The sequence below is a fragment of the Leptosomus discolor genome, chromosome 5 (genome assembly GCF_034619465.1).
Source record: "Leptosomus discolor isolate bLepDis1 chromosome 5, bLepDis1.hap2, whole genome shotgun sequence".
Classification (NCBI taxonomy): domain Eukaryota; kingdom Metazoa; phylum Chordata; class Aves; order Leptosomiformes; family Leptosomidae; genus Leptosomus; species Leptosomus discolor.
Genome location: NC_141395.1, coordinates 46,333,810 through 46,355,099, shown reverse-complemented (window position 1 = coordinate 46,355,099; position 21,290 = coordinate 46,333,810). Strand labels below are relative to the sequence as shown.

Here is a 21,290-nt window from a genome sequence, read left to right as displayed (position 1 = left end):
TGCCAGAGCCAGCATGAAGGAAGCTGTAGCCTTGAGGTGGAACAAAAAGAAGCGCAGAACCACAGCAAAAAAAAGCTGATGAGATAGAAGAAACCATGTTTAGGGACCTGATGTAGAAGGGATCATTGAGATGAGTTTTTCAAGGACACCTGAAAACCTGTCTGAATGGAAGAGAACACAAACACTGTGGTGAAACTCTAGGAAAAAAGAAGTATTGTTTCGGCTGTGCTGAGTTTGAGCTGTTTGAGTGCTGAGCAAGCACAAAGAGGTACCAAGCACGAGGCTGATGAAAATTGAAAATGGTATCCTATGAAACTGTCTTATTGATCAAGATTATAAGTAAGTGAACAAATCTGGTGAGTCAGTCTTAAACACTTTTTTTTTTTTTTTTTTAAAGGAGGGGAAACAAATCAAAGGTAAATCTTCTACCCTGCCAAAAAACACTAGCTATTCAGAAATGTGCAGGATATTATACTTCTTTGGTGTATTTCTTGGCATCATTTTACGGTAAAACTTAGGGCAAAAAAAAAGAGGAATACCTCATCAGTTCACCCTCTGCCAAACCACAACAAATGTAATAATTAGCAGGACTGTCTAGACTTATCTTAGCACTTAAGAGACTTGAGAGGAAAATGCGTGTGATTCAAGACACTACATAACCTGAGAGACTCTATGAGGAGTAAATTGAACTTTTCCTAGGTTTTGCGCGTTTCCCACTTCTGGGGGTGGCTCACGTTGGCGACAAGAGCCTGGACAAAACACATCATCAGGTGGCCTGGCTTTCTATTTTCCTAAAAGAAAAAAAAAATTGAAAATCCCTTTGTTCTTTCTTCTCACTTTTCAGCTGTAATTGAGGTCGTCTCGTCTTCCGAATATTTCATTACCTTTTACACAAAGCGATGCAACACCACGGAGCACCCAAGCGCCGCCCGGGGCTGACACCCGCGCCCGCATGTCAGGTGCTCTTGCCGGGGCTCTAGCCCGGTGTACCGCGGGCTGCCGCTTTGCCCAGCCGGGGGCCCCGGGAGCCGCTCCGTGCCCGGCGGCCAGGGGAGCTCAGAACGGACGCGTCTCCCAGGCGGCACCGGCAGCCCCGGCCTGGCGCCGCGCCAGCGCTCCGCCCTGTGGAGGGGGCTGCCGAGGGGGGGACCTGGCGTTGGGTGAGAAACAGGGTGGGGGCGCAGGGCCTCGCTGGCCCCTCGGCTGCCCCTCCTCCCCCCGCGCCGCGGGCACGGTGAGTAGCACGGCCTTTCCTCCCCGCAGCGGCCGGCAGGAGGAAGCCCTGTGTGCCCCGCCGGCTGCCCCGCCTGTCCGCTGCCCACCCTCCGGGGACGGGGGCGGGGGGAGAGCCGCGGCGGGGGCGCGGTTGCCCGGGCTGCCAGTGCCTCTCTCGCCGGACCGAGCAGGCGGCGGCGCGGAGACAAAAGCGGACAAAGGAGGCAGAACGCGTGTTTCGGTGCCGGGGTAGGCAGGGCTGGGCACCACTCGTGCCTCGGCCGCGGGGGGCACCCCGGGCGAGCTGGGGCGGAGAGGTCAGTCCCAGGGTGCCGGCTCTCGGGGTGCCCGCCGCCGCCGCTGCCCCGGCATCGGCTTTGTTCCCCGCTCCTCCGCCTGCTGCCGCTCCCCGGGCCGCCGAGTCGTAGCGGAGTATTTATTTCAGCGTGTTTATTTTTAGGCTGGAAAATAAAAAGGCTTGGCACGGCGACCTTTGGCTGTCGCATCCGGCGCCAAATAAAAGGGTCGCCCTCCGGCCGAGGCCCGCGGACGTCTATGTCCGCCCCTGCGCTTATGTAAACCCACGTGCTGTCCCCAAGGACGCGGTCCCCGCCGTGGGGGCGGCGGGCGCTCTCCGGAGATCAACGCAGATCCCGGGGTCGGGCGGGCAGAGGCCGGAGCGGCGGGGAAGGGGGGGGGGGGGGGGGGGGGGCGCTGGGGCTGGCGCCGCTGACCTCCTGTGCTTGCTTTCCGCCCCGCAGATTGGCAGCACCCCCCCTACCCCGGGGCTCTGTCACCGGCGTCGGCGGCGCGGAGAGAGGAGGATGCGAGCGGCGGAGCGGCGACGACGGCGGGCGGCGCTTCCCCGCGGCGGGCGGTCTGGCCGCCGGGCCCCGGCGGGCGGCTGCTGAGCGCGGCGGCGCGGGCATGCGGCGGCGGGGAGCAGGGGCCGCCGGCAGCGGGGGCGCCCCGGCGGGCGGGCGGCCCCTGGAGCGAGGCAGAGGGAGGATGGAGCCACATACGACTTTGGCTGACACGTGCGGCGGGGCGGCCGGCAGCCGCGGCTAGGGCCACCCCCCTCCCCTCCCTCCTCCCCTCCCCGCTATGCTTCGCTCCCGCCGGGCCCCTCAGCGCGCTCGACGCACGGCGGCGATGGAACGGGCCGGGCTCCTCTGAGGCCGCGGCAGGACCAAGCATGGCCTCGCCGGGGACCCCCGCGCAGCGGCGGCCCGGGGCGGAGCGGCCGGCGGCGGCGGCGGGGGGCCGGGCGGAGGCGCCGCGGTGCCGCAGCCTGCCCGCGCTCGGCGGGGCGGCGCCGCGGGGCCGCGGGGCCGCGCTCGGCTCCCCCCTGGCGGCCGGGGGGGGCGCCGGCCGGGGCGCCCCGGGGAGCGCCGCCGCGGGACCGGCTCCCGAGGACGAGCGGGACGGAGGCGCCGCCGGGGCTGACCGGTCGCCAGCCGGCAGCGGGAGCTTGCCCCGGAGGTCGGAGCGCGGCCAGCCGGCGGTGTCCCCGGGCCGCCCGCCGCCGCCGCCGCTGGCAGGCCCCCCGGGCAGAGCGTGCCTGCGGGCCGTGCTGGCGGATTCGCGCTTTTTCTTGGTGTGCATGTGCTTCCTGACCTTCATCCAGTCCCTCATGGTCTCCGGCTACCTGAGCAGCGTCATCACCACCATCGAACGGAGATATAGCCTCAAGAGCTCGGAGTCGGGGCTGCTGGTCAGCTGCTTCGACATCGGGAGCCTGGTGGTGGTGGTCTTCATCAGCTACTTTGGGGGGCGCGGGCGGAGGCCACTCTGGCTGGCTGTCGGGGGGTTTTTCATCGCTCTGGGGGCTGCGCTCTTCTCCTTACCTCATTTCATCTCTCCGCCGTACCAGATCCAGGAATTGAACTCTTCCATCAGTAATGAGGGCTTATGTGTGACTGGCAATGGCACCTCCAAAGAGCAGTGGGACTCGCCAGCCTGTGTCAAGGACTCTGGCGGAAACGACCACTCTCTCTATGTAGCTTTATTCATTTGTGCCCAGATTCTCATTGGCATGGGCTCAACACCCATCTATACCTTGGGACCAACCTACCTAGATGACAATGTCAAGAAAGAAAACGCCTCGCTTTACCTAGGTAAGGCATCGAAGTAGCAGGGTGCTTTGAAGGCTGAGCCCCAGATCTCTCTGAGGGACCAGTTACAGGTACTTCTGCCCTGTTCCTTCTGAACACCATCTGTTCTAAGCTTTCCTTCTGAGGTGAACTTTGGAAGTAGAATTGCTTTCCTGTTTTAAAATGTTTTGTGGAGCGGTGAACAGCAGTAACAGGTGAAGCTAACATAGTGTGCATGGAAGCAGCTGTGCTCACACCTTCCGCACAGGGAATGGGACAGCAGAGAAGGTCTGCTTTGTTAACACTTTTCAGCACTTGGCGTTAGCTTGTGACTTTTTCAGACAGCGATGTTAAAGTTTGCCGTGCCTCTTCAAGTTTCTTTTTGCTAATACAGAAGCTATGTATTTCTAAATTTTGGCCAGTATGCCTTTAATCTCTGCCTATAATGTTTTATAAGCACTTAGAGAGATTTTGACATGCTCCGGTTTACTTTTGCAGCATTCATTTAACTAGCAATGAATTTTGGTTGACCTTGATAAATCATCACACAGTTCAGAAAGAGTTAAAGAAACATTGCTAAAACGGCAAGTAAAACCTTCAGGGTTAAGAGCTTGGTTATGAGAGCTCAAGGAGGGTTGGATCTGGCACCTGGCTTTCGGAAGGTACAGACAGGTCTTCCTGGTCACTGTTCTTATGATGGGAGAAAGGGGTTTCTCAGATAACTGGGTACTAAAATTTTTTGAACAGGATAATGAGCATCATACCTTTTTGATAGTTTCTGTAATGCATAAGAAGATTGACTGTTCTTTGACTTTGCATTAGTATCTTACACAGTTCTGTAAGAAATGAACCTCATGTACTCCTTCAAATCCCTCTCAAATAAGGAGAGATGCTTACGGGGCTGGGAGAGCTGCTGAGGGATTTTGGATGCCCAGTATTACTATGTGTAGTTCAATTTACTTTGACTTTACGATAACCGTGGAGATAATGATTCTGTGTAAAATAGACACACGTGAAAGGAATACATTTGGGGGGATGTGTGTGTGTAAATACTTTAATAAGCAAAAGTAGTGATCTGGATCAGTATTTTTATTCCTTTTGACCTGTTCTTCAGCAATTTGACTGTTCCCTGAACCGTTTTAAAGCCATGCAGTCTGTGCATGGTGTCTTAAGAAAGCCTGAGGCACTGTTGGTTTTCGGAAGGAGGGAGAGGTATTATCTGTGGTTTTTCTATTGTTTTCACAACATTGCCAATCTGACTGATGAAATATTTGACAAAGTGTTTTCCCTCCCTTCCTCCTCTCTGAGAAAGGTTAAGTGGTATGGAAATTTATATTAACCGAGAATCAACTGTATCGACAGTATGAAAAAGCAAAGCATCTTGTTGCTGAGGTTAGTCGTTGTAGTTTGGAGCAGCAGAGAGGGGGCTGAAACTTTTGTAAATAAGTGATTTCAGACAGTCCTCGAAAACATGGAAGAAAAGGAAATGGAAAGGCGGTAGGTGAGGAATGAAGGGTGAAAGAGATGAATGGTGCGAGAGGAGGAAGAAGTCTTCACCAAAGCGGGAAGCAAGGTCAGTGGTCGGATCTCCTCACTGTGCAGGAGAACCAATGCTACCACTGAAGCACTTCTAGCAAAGGAGATAGTGATCAAGTGACTCGGGTAACTTTTAATTGTGGCGAAGATCAGCCTTAAAGTTAACAAAGGTAAAAGACACCACCAGCTGTTGGAAGACTGTGACCCTGTACACACCAGGCGCTGAAGGCAGCTTTGATCTATACTGGGAGTACCCTTGTAGGTTGAAGTTCATACATAGCGGCTCAGAAGAGTAAAGATGAGGTACCCAGCTACAGTGTATATGAAAACTTTGTGTGCACAGGGGGAAGAATTAAAATTAATACAAGGCGTGTTTCAATGTTGAGTAAAAAGTACCATCACCTCCTTTCAGTCTTTACGCTACTTGGGGCTAGAAGCAATGTTGTTTGCCATTGGAAATGTTGGTGTTATTTTTTTTACATAGTGTGAAATTCTGAGGAAACTTTTAACTTGTTCAGGTTTGAATATTTACCTCACTTTAGACTTAAGCCAATAACTTTTTGAGGGGCAGGAATAAAACCCGAGTTCTGTGGGAAAAAAGAAAAAGCATTGTTTGGCACGTATGTGTGAGCAAAGATGTTTTTTTTGGAGCTTGTCAGTGGTTTGGAATGTTTCATGTCCTTGAGGAGAGGGATTTATGGGTGGCAGGCAGCCCAGCTGAGCACAGGGATGGATAGAGGTGCCAGGGCATGGCTCTGCAGGCCAGCCACCGCACATCTTGCCATATGCAATGCCTGTTTCTCAAGGCAGTCTGATTTTATTATGAGGGCAAGCTGTGCAAGTGATGTAAAAATGTAAAATATAAGTATGTATGTAGGCATGAGTCAAGAAAAAGTCTTGGAGTGAGCCATGGGAGTTGAAGTTCTGAAAAGAGAAGAAATCCTGGTGAAACAGATCCCAGGTGTCTGAGTGAGGACATTTATTTTTAAAAAAAGGTCTTCTCTAACACAAAGTAGAAGGTCACTAATGTGGTTTTTTTTGTAATTGTGCTGGTATTGCATTCTATGGGTTTTTTTTCCCAAAGAAAAGTAACATATATAAAGATGTGTTCAGATGAGAAACATTTGTTTACAAGCATGCACATGATAGAAGTTCCACCAAGCTGCAGAACTGAAGAGCTCTTCAACCCTGTGAGTGTGCCCACTAGTAGAAGGTCAGTAAAGCCCCCCTGCATATCACTAATCCTGATTCTGCAAAAACTCACCTTATGTGGCTGTGGAAGCTGTTTTATTTCTTTTCCAAGTTAATCCAGCTCAGGGCTCAAGTGGCAATAGCATATCCTCTTAAGTGTAGGCATGCAAGCTCAATGGGGACAGCTGTTTTAACATTCCTGGCTGGAAGTCCTGCTCTCAAAAAACATATTTGATGCTTATACATAGTCTCTTGGCTGCCTACACTTAAGTCCATCTGTCAGGGTGGCACGGTGCCAGTTTACAAGGTGGTATGTCGTTTTTACTAGGACAAAGGTGCCAGGCGGGGTTGTTGGGCCACCTGCATATCAATGTGTGAGCTCACTCTTCTGCGGGATGCTTCTTCCTTGTGAATGCAGTGCCACCTCCGGGTCCTCCTGCCCCTTAAACCTGGAGGTACTTTGATGCCCTTATGCTAACTTTGAGAAAATGTATGACATCAGGCTTGGAAACAAGTCGTAATTGTAACAGGTGCTTAGGAAATACAAGAACCAGCTCCCTTAATCATAGATAATCTGAAATGGAAGTTACATGCTTTCTGTAAAAACTGGGCAATCACTAAGTTGTCTTTGTCCTCTCCTAAAGTCTCTCCCTTCTGTGTTCAGCTGTACTGTAGCATGTCTGTTGTCAGCTGCCTGTGTGCAGGTTCTCCTTTTAATTAATTAATTAAATTAATTGCAGTTTAATTTGGGGTCAAATTGGATTTCATGAGTCTTGTTTTGTACTCTTGATGGTGTTTCTGCTGTTTCTCAAATTCTAGCACTTAAAACACAGTGTGTTTTTTTCTAAACACTGTGGGTTTTTTGTAGGGATCCAATAGTTTGTCTTGAATGTGAGTTTACCTTGTGATTGTATCATGAATTATAAAGCAGTTCCTTAAAATTACCCATGGTACTTGGGAGTTTTATTAGTGGTATTACAGTGCCTGAATACTTCTAAAGTATTTTACTTCACTTGCAAGTGGTTGTTGTAATAAAAAAGGAATTTTCTTTGAAAATTTACGCATAGAAAAGCAGTATTAGGTTTTACAGAAATAGCATTAATGAAGATACTTTAGCATTCAGGAATGGCCTTCACCAGTACCCCCAAAAATGACTAGTGGATGAATTAGTCATTGTGCTAAGGATGTTTGATTTCAGTTTCCAGAATGCTATAGGCTGGTTAGGATATGATATGAGAAAAGTATCATAAGTCAGTTTAATTTAATTCAGACTCTCCATAGTTTTGGGTACAAACCATAATTACAAAATGCAAAGCTAAAGCTTTTATGAGATAAGAGCTGAAAAATTGGATAAACCTGTGTAAATGGGGTTGGTACAGTTAATGGCTGGAGAGCCAGGGAAGTTAAATCCTTTCCTAACCTTGAAAAAGAGTGAATATTTAGACCAGTTTCAAAAATATTTTGGACTCTGGCTTTGTTTTCATGAGGATCATTTGTAGGTTGCTGTTTCTAGCATTAGGTAAACCCTTTCACTATGACTATATTCTGCTTGGAAATCACTGCCACCTTCTTCTTCTTCTTCTTCTTCTTCTTCTTCTTCTTCTTCTTCTTCTGGGTTTACTGATGCACTGGAGGACAGGAGCTGGAGCCTGCCAAAGGCATTAGGCCCTCTATATGGATGCTGCAAGATCACTGAGGTTTTCCAAGGCAGGATCAATTTTCTAGCTGAACAGGAGGGACTGTCTGGAAACAGTTAAATGGCTGACCAGCATTTCATTGTATTGTCATCAGTCAGCCTCTGACCACTTGTGGTTTAAATTGAATATGCTTCCTGCCACCCGATATCCGAAAAGGCTAGTTTCCTACAGGGTTTTCTCAGCATCGATCCCTGTAGCTGGTAAACCTTACAGACATAGTACATTTGTTTTTACAACATGCCTGTGAGGAGGCAGGGTTTTATGAATCAAAAATTGAAGCAAAAGGGCATTGAAGCTGAAATTGGCAAAAACGTTCACCAGCTTTTTTATTGCTTGCTATATTTCCCTTGTAAAAGAGCAGGGTGCTGAGCTTATTCCTCAAATACAGGATTTTAGTTTATCTGAGTGAAAGCCACGTCTTGGTTTATCCATAGGCTGACACTAAGACTTGGCCCATCAGCAGTCTTTTGTACAAACGCATGCTTGCTTTATTTGCATACTCGGCTGGGCATAGAGAACATCTTGGGCTGCAGGTGAAGTGACTGTGGGTCTGTTTGTGCACATGGATTATACTGTTTTCCCACACAGATGGTTTAGCACTCAGAGGGTTCAGTATTGTGTTTCTCTGGCATTTCTGTAACGTCTTTGTTAAAATGCTGATCAGGCAGCAGGCATGGTTCCTAATAATTACTTAAAGTAGCACTGTACAGTTTTATTGCCCTTTCGTGTAGCTGAGGAAATAGAGAGCTAAATTTTACATTTTTTCTCCAGTTTGGTTTCCTGCTCTATAGGTGGACTGATACTTTTTTTTTTTTCCATAGTATGAGCCTAGATGTCATTTTCTTAGTCATTTACAGAAGGTGGGGTTCTGTGTCCATGTAAGCAATGTGTGCATACAATGAGGTCAGTGAAAGGTGGGGGCAGCCTTTCCTCTGACGTTTTCTGCCTGTGGGATTTAATGCCGTGAGTGCTATACCTTCATTTGCCTTGCCACTGTTGTGTCCCTTAGGGATGTTTTCTGGGTCTCTCCTGTTGTGTCCTTGCCATGAGCTATGTTATTGTTGATGAGCAGCTGTATTGACAAAACGTTGCTTGAAGTAACTGGCAAAACGTGCTTTGCCCTTCTGAGGAGCAAGAAGAGACTTGTGCACATGCTTCTCTGATTGTCTCTTTCCTTTTGTATTAAAGGAGAAAAACTGGGTTGGATCCAGGGATCTGAAACTCACTGAAGTTCCAGGCCAAGTTGTTTTCCTTGCTTAGCATTTGTCAAAATGCTTTTGTTTCTGAGGCCAACAGTGTTGGGAATGGTGTTTTCTTGGAGAGCAACTCCTTTCTTCTCTGGCGGGCTCTGCTGCAGGTCTGATTTGGGCAGATGGGTATCTGAACCAGCCACAGTCCCCACGGTCTAAGCTTGGAAACTTAGATGAGAAAGTGGCCTTTAAGTAACAGCTTGTTTGTACCTTCTCCCAGGAAGGGAATGCTTGGGATCTAGTGTCTGATTACCCTGGGGCTGGAAACTTTATCTGTCTGCTGGATACCCGGACTGTTTTGTAAAGGGTCACTGTAACTACTCCTGTTGCAAGTGGATTAGAGATGCTTTGTGTTTCACGAATTTTCCCTTAACTTTCATTCAGTGGCTGCCTCACCTGGGAGGACTTAATTGCTGTGAAAGTGCTTATGCAGCCAAAAGAGAGGAGACTGGATTTCTCTCTACCATCATTCAGAGATACATAAGTTTCTGTCTTGGCTGTGCAGGGAACATGGGCAATTATATAAATGATGTTCAACCCGCTGTTTCATCCTGAAGGCCAGCTTCTAAAAATTCCTGATTTTTAAAATAGGCGGATGGATTTCATCCATGGATTTTTAAAAGTCAGAAAAGTAAAATAATATTAGGCTCTTTAGTCTCCCACTCTCCTTTTAATCCTGTTTTAAGTCTTTTTCACCCTGATAGCACTTTTAAAGCCCTTGTTACTTGGGAAGCATGAACTCAGTTTTCCTTTTTTGTTGTTTTTACATGCCTTTCCCGTTTCTTTTGAAAACAGTTGAGAAGTTACCATGCAAAAATGTCACATACTTCAACTGGTCTCCTCTGCCTTCCTGTGAATTGTCACCAGAGCTGTCAAAGTTTCAGCTCCAAGTCCAAGGGTGCCTCTGCAACTCCTGTCAGCAGCTACAAGGGATGCGCTGCAGTGGCACAGTCAGAAGAGGGAAATGTTTTCTGTGGGGAACCTCTGGAAGGGAGGGCTCTGCATGAGGAGCAAACAACTCTGTTGGCCTTCTGAATCCTGGTGTCCATGCTTTTATTCAAGCACCATGGTGCTCTTACTAATGCTCAGTTGGGCTATCTGGGCACGTGGGCTGGAGCTGGCAAAGTTATAACAGCAGACAACTCTGCAGTGTGCATGCAAGCTAATATCACTTGAGTCAGCCAGATCTGTACCCCAAGTCCTTCCAAGTGCACAGAAAAAAACCAGGAGATTTCCCGTGATGGGAAAGAACATGTCAGTGACCGGCAGCACAGAGAAGTATCGTCTGTGTCCTGCTTTGCCACTGAACAGTTGGGAGTTTGGGTATCTGTTGTGCTGTCACAAGGCCAGAAATTCAGACACACTGCATGGTGTTATTGGGAGAGCTGATCAACCCGGGTCTTTCCTCTTCCCTTCTCTTCTGCCACAAGGAATTTGTTCTTACCTGAGAAATTGGTAAGTGCAAACACAGAAACTCAAGTGCTAGTTTATGCTGCCGTTAGACCCGATAGTCTAATCTAAAAGCACTAGTTGTTATGTAGGTAAACAGCTTACTTGGCAGCAAAGACAAATTACATGAGTGAAAAATGTCGTACTGTAGTATGAATTACATTTTATGGTGAGTTTGGTGGAGATGCAGTCAGAAAAAAACATGTATATTTTTACTTGTAATTTGAACAAGTGGATACGAAAGTTATTCAAAGAAAATAAACATGAACTGTATCATGTGAAGTATTTGCAAAGCAGTAGTGCATGTCCAATAATTATGTGTGCTTGGGCTGTTCCTCTTTGATTCTCTTCTCCGTTTTCAGTACAGGTTCCTTTTCAACAACTTTCTTCTCATTAGCTTGCTGGGTTATTTTTTAGGTGCTCCCATTTTTTTCCTTGCGTATATTCATGTTATCACTTCCTTTGCATTACACCACGCACAGTAGGACCTCAATCCGACAGTTACCCTGTGCACCTTTTATCTTTGGCACTTATAGGATTAGAATGAAAGCCTCAAGAGTGTCTCAGTATTGATTTTCTTAAAATCCAGTGCTGCTCTGAAACCGGCTACCAGCTCTTCAGTTGTTTGAATTTAGTAAGCTTTTGTTCCCTATTTGTATGTCTGTTTTCAGCCAGCTTCTTCTAAGTGATAAAAAGTAGATCCTGGATGGATTCTTCTGTGATTGTATCCTTTCCTTTCTGGATAAATTAAGCTATCCTCTAGAGTCAGAATATTTCAGATAATCCATATATTAGCTGAGTGTGTCTTCTGATATCTTCTAATTTGCTCTTTCATACTCAAGTTGTAGCTTACCCCAGTGTTTATCACAGACTTGTTTGCAGCAGTTGACTTTGTGTGTCGTGTAGGCGAAGGTGCCGGTGTGCTGCTCTTGAAGTCAAGTGCTCTCAATCACACCTTGGTTCCCACTTCTCCTTGTTTTTCAGCCGCTGGTTAGACTAAAATCTGAATACCCGACCTCCCCAGAAGTAATTTTAAGTAATATGTTTTTGTAGATAAGCTGAAGTAGATAGGGAAATAGTTGTGAGCATGCTGTGGTGCCTGCTAACGTGTAATTAACTCAGACAGAGTGGGTCAAGCAAGCCTCATTTGGGTCTAAAAATACCTAAAGGAAATTCTCTGTAAGATGTTCTCTGATGTTGCTGTGTGTTAAGCTTTCCCTGTACTTAAAGAGAAATAGCTGTATTCAGCTGAGCTGTTGACTCAGTAGATTTTGCTATGTGTGACAACTGAAAACATGTACCTTTTCCATCAGAGGTCCAAAAGGAGTCAGCTTATAGGCTCAGAGGTCAAAATCATGTGAAATTCATGAGCAGAATACCCTGAGGATGCTGGTTAGGTGGGAGTTTTCAGCTGAAGAAAAACCAGGAAAGGAGAAGGAGAAGGGGAGGTTTCATGCCAGCGGCATGGGACCGGCATTGCCTCTTCATTGCAGTCTGAGGTGGTGGGAGGCAGAGCCAGAAGGGGCTCTGGGCCAGGGGCACCTGCTGGGGCCACTTCCAGGGCGATCCATGGGAAGGGCTGGAGATGCTGCTGTAAGCATCTCTGGAGTCCTGAAAAGCCCCTGGCAAGACCAGGGAGTTTTGGAGATGGAGAGAACAGAGAAGCTTTGCTTCTGCCTACGCTTTTCTTCCCCGCGGCCCAGCATTTCTTGCTTTTGCCCAACGTGCCTCTCCGTGCTGTTCATTGATCCCTGCCATTTCAGTACCTGGAGTTTAAAAAGTAATAACAAATCAGTTTGCCGCTTTGTGATTTTTAGTCTGAATTTACATTTTGTTTTGTTACTTCGTCCCAGTGAGCAAAAAAGAGGTTTAATAGAGTGTAACCTTCTGGATTGCAAATAGCTTCAGTCATAACTCCCATTTCAAAAAGTAAAAAATTCACAGAAGACCATTACATGATATTGGTGTCTGTAATTTCTGTAAACATGATGGTCAATTTATATCAACTTGATTTCATACAGCTGTCTAGTGACAGAAATAGTGAAGGTATCCCTAGGGAAATTTTGTAGTTGTGGGAGAATATAGGTAACACAGGAGTTGTTGAGACTTTTGAGTCTGCAGAATGGTAGTGCTCATGCACACAAATTATCTGGTAAGTTATATAGTTGGCCTAAAATAGGAATTTCAGAAAACTATGTTTCGTCTGCTAATAGCATGACTGAGGGAAGGAAGTCTGATTTTGGGGTTGTCTGAAACAAGTAGGTGTTAGTTTGTTACTAACCTGTGGTTGTGTTGTTGGAGGAATGTTAGTCCTGTTACACAAGGAGAGTAAAAAGGCTCTGAACTCAGGACTACATCACTGTAATGGAATGCCATAGTATAAATAATTTTTCAAAAGCATAGCTGAGGACTAAATTGATGCTTGAAGGAAGAGCTGTCCTCTAAATTATAGTTCCTATGTAGCAATTGCAGTTTTTTAGTATGTGGAAGTTATGTATATTCATTGACTGAATATTTTAATGGGACAGTGATTATAATGGCAAAGATACAGCTGGCCGGTGTGAATTCCTTCGCCTGCAGAAGCAAAGTAGGCAATAGTATCCATGTTTACTGCCATGGCTTCTCCAGAAGCTCTGGGAGAAGAAAGATGAGCACTTCTGAAAGAGTGCCCTCTGCATTTAGGGATACCTCTGCGACTGAGCCTGTGCAGAAGTATAACAAAAGACCTTTCCTCATTAGCTTTTGCTCCTTGCCTTACTTGATGTTTGTTAGCAATTGGATTTTGCTTAGATGTGGACAGTGATTGTGCTTATTGAGTTTATGAGTAATTGCACCAGCTTTGGACACTCAGAAGCAAGTAGGACACAGACAGCAAGTGGGGACGTATTTCACCTTGAAAGACAAATTAAAAAGAGTGGGTAAGTCTACTGCAGCCGTGCATTTGTGAGAATTAAAAGATCAACCTTCTATGAGAAATGATTGACTAGTAAAACTGATTGATTAGTATTTGACTAGTATTCCCAGGCCAGCTAGTGGGAAAGGAGTTGAAAAAAGCTTTTAAACCTGGTGAATCAGAAGCCTTGGGTACATAGGTGCCTTCTCAGCCTGCCATAAGGATAAGAGATTCAATTTACCAGATTAAAATAGCAGAATATATGAACTAACATAAGAGTTCCTACACTGATGTCATTAGAGCAGCTATTACTCCTCTGGGTAAGTAGTAATATTTTAAAGTATTTGGACAAGGTAAAAGTGAGCTGTTTATGATCAGATAGGTCTATAATTAACTTCCCTTCATCTTTACTCCTCTCTTAATCTTCATCATATGTCATGGTTTCAGTGTATGTGAGAAATGACATCTCATTCTTTGCCCAAGTTGGCGTACTGAAATCTTTTACTGTTGGGTCAAAGTTTACCACTTTCCTGTAGGGGCAGAAGATGTGACTGGTCCAGACAGTGAGAGGACTGCTGAATGGTCATGGTAGAAGTGTTTGATAGCCATGAGGTTTATGTTAGCAGATAGGCATCCTACACTATGAGCCAGCTGCTTTTTGTTTGAATTGTGCCTGACAGGAAAAATACGGTGTACTGTGTTAAGAATGTAGTGAATTTCCCTTGTCTAGTTCAGTAAGATGTTCAGATCAGTTATTTTGTGGTCTGAGCATTAGGATTTCTCCAAAGTACAACTGCTGGGCTAAGCAACAATTCTAGTACTGGATTAGTCCCAGTTTGCATGACCTGTCCAGAGATACTAGAAGAATTAGTATTAGTAGCATAGCATTAGAAGAGACGGTAGCATAACTCTTGTGACTGTGTCAGAGTCCCTGGATGCTCTTAGGACTGCTGGCTGCTGACTTTCTACTGAATCAGGATACAGAGTGTGAGAAGCAGCATGGTTATTTTTGTGTGCAGAGGGCTGAAAAATACTAAAAAAATTCTACCCTTAATTTAGGCTGTATTACACTTCTGTTAAATTGAAAACAAAAGACTTCTTGACTCTTTTGCTTTTTTCCCCTAATTTTCTTGAGTACCAAGATGGTGTGGAGCTCAGGGAACTGGCAGCTGATGGTTGTCTGTTGTGGGAGATTTGACTTGAAGAATATATGTGTGGGTGTGATGATACGAGGCAGCCTCTGTACAACCCCTTGGTGATGTACCGTATACTGTTGTTATACATAGTGCCAAAATAGACAGTAATCCTCTTATGTGGGATTGTGAAGCAAGTAATAATAGAGCACAAGTCAGTGTCATCAGTTCAGAGCTGTTTTTTTGATAAACATATTTGTCATTTGTATCTCCTAGATTCTTTAGGACTTCTTAATCTTTATATTAACTAAGTCCTTCTCTCCAGCTGCGATGTTACTGTTTCACAATTGTAATGTCAGCTGCAATCAAGACCTTTCTATTAATCTTTGTAATTCATGCACTTGCCTGAAAAAAGGCCACAGAGATGTTGAGTTTTACAGTTCAGCTTATTTCCAGATATGAAAAATTCAGATGAAGAGAAACCCTAAGATCACTTAGTCTGCATAAAATGTTTCAGCTGTTTTACGAGGCACCCTGAAAGATCTGAAGCCATCAGAGTTACTATCTGCAGGTTGTTCAACCTATTTAGAAAACATGAAGTTGGCTGCTATGCAGCAGGGCAGACACGGTAAACGTGTGCTGGAGGAGAGAAGCAATTAGCTCCACAGCAAGCATAGTCAGAACAGAAAGGAAGGTCTGGAGGCGTTTAGTTAATACTAATGCTTTTGTGCTTCTGGAGGCCGAGAGTCATGATAGGTTACTGCTGCCTTGGTCTTGTGGTTCTCCATTCTGGCATCTAATGAACATAAGATTCAGAAAAGCTTTCCAGAAAAACTAATAAATCACAACTAACTATGGCACATTCGTATTCCACCTGAAGATAAAGAGGTACACCTGATATTGAATGGGAGCAGGATGAGATCTGTAAAGGTTTTTCATTTTTAAACAGGTAACAAGTCCTCTTGGGATTTTTTATTCAAGTAATCTGAAATAATGAAAATGCATGTCTTTTATTAAACATTTCTCAAGTCACTAAACCAATTAGAGAAAAATAAAACAGGGTTTCTTTTCCATTGTGTAACCAGTTTGGGAACAGGCATAATTTTTATTAATTTGAGTTTCATGGCAAAAGTTCTTTTGATGGAGAAATGTTTAGCCATCAGTTTGTACTTACTTGCATAGCTTGACATTTTGAGATGCATTTTTGCTCTTTAATTCTCTATTCTTATTATTCATCTCAGCTTCCATTCATTCTTGGGTGGAATATACAAATAGTGTCCCATTTGGTTTGAAGACCACTCTCTGTGTAACTCTTCTTGCTCCTGTTTTCATCAGGTAGACTGTTCAAGGCATATTTAGTCTCCAGTAGGCTGGAGAGTACGAGTTTTTCCATTTGCTCCCACTGAGAATACCAGCTCTGTGGCTTCAGGCTTTTACCTGTTTTGACATTTTGTAAATGTTTCCCTGATGGGTTTCAGCAGTGCACATTAATAAAAGGATGATCTCTGTGATGATTTACTGTTTGTGCAGGAGCACTAATATAATCCAGTTTGCAGCGTACTTGTAATCACAGACAATTTCGATAACTGTAAGGGGTCATCCACAGGCTTTTCAGTTTTGTTTAGAGATTGCCTGTGTTTAGGTAACCCTATGTCACCTCGTCTACTGATGGCTATCGGTACAAACAGCTTTATTGTTCTGTTTTGGGAGCAAGCTTCCATATCACTTTGCATTTAGTATGTTGTTGTATGGCACTGATTGACTGTTCCTACATATATTCACATTTTTCAGGCAATGTATGATTAAAGTATTCTTATTGCAGATTGCTGTATGGTCCAAGAGTTACATATCAAGGTAATTAGTCTGTACTTTCTCCAAGGAATAAATCAAAAGTACTGGATTAGAGTCACAACATTGAATGATAATTTATGTCACAAGAAAAAAGGTGAACAAAAGCATTTTGATGGATTTTTAAGTGTATAGCACTTCATTTCCTTAGGCATCTGGGACTTCAGCTGAACGTTGTTAGTACCATGTTAATAGCTTACAGATCTGGTAAATTAACATAATGGGTTGAATTCTGAATTGCAGACTTCTGAATACCCTTGATAGCATGGATATGCTGTTAACATAAAGCAAAATAAAGGGTTAATTTTAACTTTAATTGGACCTGGAGGAGGCCACTTTCGCTGAAGGCCATCCCTTAGTTTTTGTCCACCTTACCACCTTAGTTTTTGTCCACCAGCGTCTATGTTTCCATGTCAATGTGGCATGCCACCTGGAGTGGGGTTTTATACCACACTGCTCCTTTCCCTTCACTGTGGGTGGCTGCTGCTGCTGCTGCCACAGTGCTGGGTTCAAGGATTTTGTGACTACAGCGTGGATCAGACCTCCTGCTGCCCTGACAGAAAACTCCCTCACCACCAGTGGCAGGGCCAGGTTCATCCCAGATCTGCTCCTTCCTGTACCTTGCCCGCAGCTGCCGGCCCTCGTGGGAAGGCAGTGAACGTTATCTGTTGGTATGGTTCTTACAAACTTGTAAGTACAAATTTGCAAGGTAATATTGTAATTAATAGTAATACATTATTCATTAATGTGGTGCTTGTGTAGAATAGCAGCTAAATAGAAAACCTTTTTTTGGTTTTATGTAATACTGGATCTCGAAAATAAATGATAAAATGATAAAAAAAGATGTTAAGGACTTGATCATCGCTCATAATAGACATATTCCCTTTCTTTCCTCCCCAGTAGGAGTTTTTCTCATAGCTTCATAGAATAGTTTGGGTTGGGAGGGACCTTTAAAGGTCACCTAGTCCAACCCCCCTGCAGTGAGCAAGGACATCTTTAGCTGGATCAGGTTGCTCAGAGTCCCGTCCAACCTGACCTTGAATGTTTCCAGGGATGGGGCTTCTGCCACCTCTCTGGGCAGCCTGTGCCAGTGTCTCACCACCCTCATTGTAAAAAATTTGTTCCTTACACCTAGCCTGAATCTGCCCTCTTTTAATTTGAAACCATTACTCCTTGTCCTATTGCAACAGGCCCTGCTAAAAAGTCTTGCCCCAGTGTCCTGCACAGACAAGCTGACATCTCCCCAGGATGCTGCCAAACTCACCTACTTCTGCCATACTTCAAACATTACATTTTCATTTCTGAGAACCAGGAGAAAGTAAATTAATGCTGAAGTGTCTCTAGTGTAATCTGCTTTCAGATACTGTGATGATGAATCTGATCTAAAAAACCATAATAAAACAGTGTAGAATAACCTTTGAGATTAAGGGCTATCCTTTCACTGAGTAGCACACAGGGAGAGGATCTTACAACCTCATAAGGTTATTTCTTTTGATTCTGAATATATTATTCTTACAATGGAAGGTCAAAGAATTTTAATTTTAAAGTTTATAAAATAGGAAGATAGAGAAAAATGTAGTAATGTATAGTATTTTTTGGAAATGGCAGTAAGTGGAAGTAGGTGGTCCTGCAGAAGTGTTAGCTGGGAAAGTTGTCTGAAGGACACCACCACACCCCCTGCCAAAGAGAACGTCTGTTGAACCCCATCTGCTCAGCAGCGGGGAGGGGCTCTTTTTTGGGCTTGGCTTTTCTCTTTCTCCTCATAGACAAAGTTGATGCATCTCTGCAGAAATTAGTATTTCCAGTGTCACAGGGCTAGCTGTGAACATATATGCATGTGGGTGTGTCTTGTTTTGTTTTGTCTTTTTTTTAACTGAAATGTGGGAGGGGGAATAGCTGCCGTTCTTTAAGATTAAAACATGATTGGCCTTCCTTTAAATCTTTCCTAACCACAGATATCTGAATTTGTATTAGTTAGGTGATGACGGCTGTGTGAGTGACTGGCAGAAGGAGCTCTGGGAAAGCTGTGCAATGGCTCCATGCTAGTGGAGGACTTTGGAAAGGAAATTAAACAGACCAGTAATAATAACGACAATATTTTAGAATTATTGCAAATGTTCATTTCCTAGAACAAAAGCTCTACAGAAATTAAAACCTTCTATTTTTCTGTTGTATCAAGTGGAATAAAGTGTCAACAATAAAGTTTGTCTCTGGACACTTACAAAAGTACAACTGAAATGAAGGGATGGATTCATAAAAATGGCTAGGGAAGGCAGTGTCCATCAGCCATGTACTAAATATCCTAAAGATAAGAGCTGGGCGTGGTACCTCTGAATTGTTCCTTCTCTGGAAAAGGAGATGTATGCTGTTAGAGTTTTCTACAAGTTGTTTCACAAGTGTGAAGTGGAGAAGTAACATTCTAGTTTGGTTATTCAGCTATATTTGCCAAGAACAAGTGTCTGATTCTGTTGCCGTATCTCTGTTGCTGTTGTCACTGCACTGTTTTGGTCTCTTAGTTGCTAAGTTTTTCCCAACAGTTTTAGTGTTTGGAAAGCATAATGCTGTGTTACTATCATTTGTCTGATTTGAAAGAAACATTTGCCTGAGTGGTTTATTATAGCAGATGGCGATGTAACTGTGTTTGATCCAGCAAGAGTCTTGGTTCTGGAAGTATATCTCTGGCTCAGAAAATCTCTACAAAGCACTTATAAAGTGGTGAGCAAATTAGTAGTAGCTGTGCTGTTTGGGAGCACAAATGGAGCGGCCATGACCTGTTTGACAAGGGTTTATGCAGTTTTGGGGGATAGAATTGGCCTCTAGATAAGGATGTGTCAATCCAGTATAATATACGGTGACCTCAGGGATGCAAAGGGTGAGCTTCTTGATTGAGGAGGGGAGGAAATTACAGCAAGAGATATCTCAAAGCTGAGTTTACTGTGCGATATTTGATACCTGCACTCTGTGTATGGCTGTTACCATGAAATACTTTACAGAATCGCTGAAGAACTTCACCTGTATAAGAGGTTACAGTAGATGAAGGTCTGCATTTCTCGGTAGTTCTGGAATGACCATTTTTCAGCTTGTTCTGTCTGAGCCATTTGTCGTCTCAGAGTGTACTGTCAGCACTGATGGCAGAAGTAGACTTGTAAACTTTGGATGTTTTTTAAAATTTATTATAGATATGCAATTTAGATTAGGGCTAGGAATCTGTGAAATATAGCTATCTGTGTAACGGTATAAAAGTATGGATCTAAGCATGTTATATTAACATAAATAATATACATAACATTTTTAGTTCAAGGGCATTTGATAACCAGAGGTATTTTTGTTCTTAAGGCAAGTATGTTGTTGTAGGTTGTATTTTTATTCATGCAGTTTATTAGAAGTATGATTTATACAGTCATCAAAAATTCAAGAGAGTTCTATTGCTAGTGTCCTCACATTTGATTATTTTATATTTCACATTATACCTTTAGTTGTTTCACAAGAGACAAAGCTAAGGCTTACACCACATCTTCTAGTGTATATGTTTAATAAATACTTGTGAGTGCTGTACTAAAACTCAATCTATACTGTCATAAACTAATCTCAGGACCATATAGTTTGTTAAAATTATCAGTACAATGGATTACAATTGCAGTTAAGAACAACATGCAATACAGAAATGTGTACATGCTTTATATTTGCTCTTTGAAGGGGTACTAGATGTTTACATTTTCTGTTGATTAACATTTTTACTCTTTTTCTCTGCCAATGAGCTGCGTGCTCCCACTTGTTTTGTTGGCAAATTTATCAGTATGAATCTGAAAATGTAGTTAAGGGTCCACCAGTGTGTGAAGATGTCTCTCTTCTGCCACATGTTGTAAAACACTCCCGTAGGGTGGAAAGATGCCAGATGGATTTTCATTAGATTTGGAAAAACTCTGGCAGCAGCAGAGACCACTGGTAATACTTGCAATCATGGTTATTCTGAGCAACTCCAGTATCATTCTTTGAGGACCTCTCTGTCAATCTCTTTCTCTCCCTGACAGAGTAATTTAATAACCAAGATTGAGATTTCCCAAGGAGCCTAAGGAAGTCAAGGGATCTGACTTTCAGTGAATGTCAGTCGGATTTAGGGCTCAAATGTGATTTTCTTTGCAAACATAAGCCTAAAGTTTCAACAAATAGCTTGCTTGTGGTGAACTGATTGAAAGTTGTGATAGTTTGCAGATTGTATACATAAGTGTAATCTTCCTGCTGCATCTTCCTAATGTAAATAACCAAAAACACGTTCCCAATGAGGAGGGATGCAAGTAGACAAAGATACTAGAAAAAAAAGGTCACTGAATTGCTTGAGTAAGCGAAATCTAAGTAATGAAATATATTTAATTTTCATTGGTACTTAATACCTTATTTCATAAGCCTGGTTGAGCAGTTTCTATGTGTTCAGGTGTTAGTACCACCTCCTGTTTTTCTGCGGTGTTCTTGCTCATCGGTGTCTCAGGGTCAGCCTGGCAGAGAGGAGTGCGGCTGCCGCAGCTGGTACTGAGGCCACCCTTTCTGGGGCTACCTCTGCTAGATGCTCAACTGGTGAAATATGTAAAGGGCACGGGGCCAGCTCTGGCCCTTCCCTTGCCTGGGTAAGGACTTTGGAGAGGTCTAAGGGCAGCACGGGCCAGGAGGGAAAGGTGAAGAGGTTTCTTGTTTCTTGGCATCCTTCTTGGCAAACGATGATGACTGTTTCTGCAAGATCTACTGTGTTAGAGGTGAAAAGAGAATTTGTGGGATAATTTCATGCTTTATTGGGCCAGAAAGGACTGTTATGTTCATTTACTCTGACATCTGTGTTGAATCAGATTTCATTACAGTGTTATCCCTATGCAAAGCTCTATTCATGTAAAACCATTTAGCTTAAAATGAACCACTCACAGTTACAAAGAATCTGCCACATCCCTAGGAATATAATACAGTTAACTACCCTGTTGAAAAAGTTACTGCTGTGA

General features: G+C 44.2%; 1 protein-coding gene across 1 annotated transcript in view; it reads left to right on the top strand.

The window, feature by feature from the left end:
• The first annotated feature begins 2,410 nt into the window (after positions 1–2,410).
• The window catches only part of SLCO5A1 (solute carrier organic anion transporter family member 5A1), a 74,098-nt gene continuing 55,218 nt past the window's right edge, over positions 2,411–21,290 (top strand). Inside the window, exon 1 of the mRNA XM_086465737.1 lies at positions 2,411–3,332. Within this exon, the coding sequence (XP_086321863.1) occupies positions 2,411–3,332 (922 nt within the window). The remainder of the gene's footprint in view (positions 3,333–21,290) is intronic.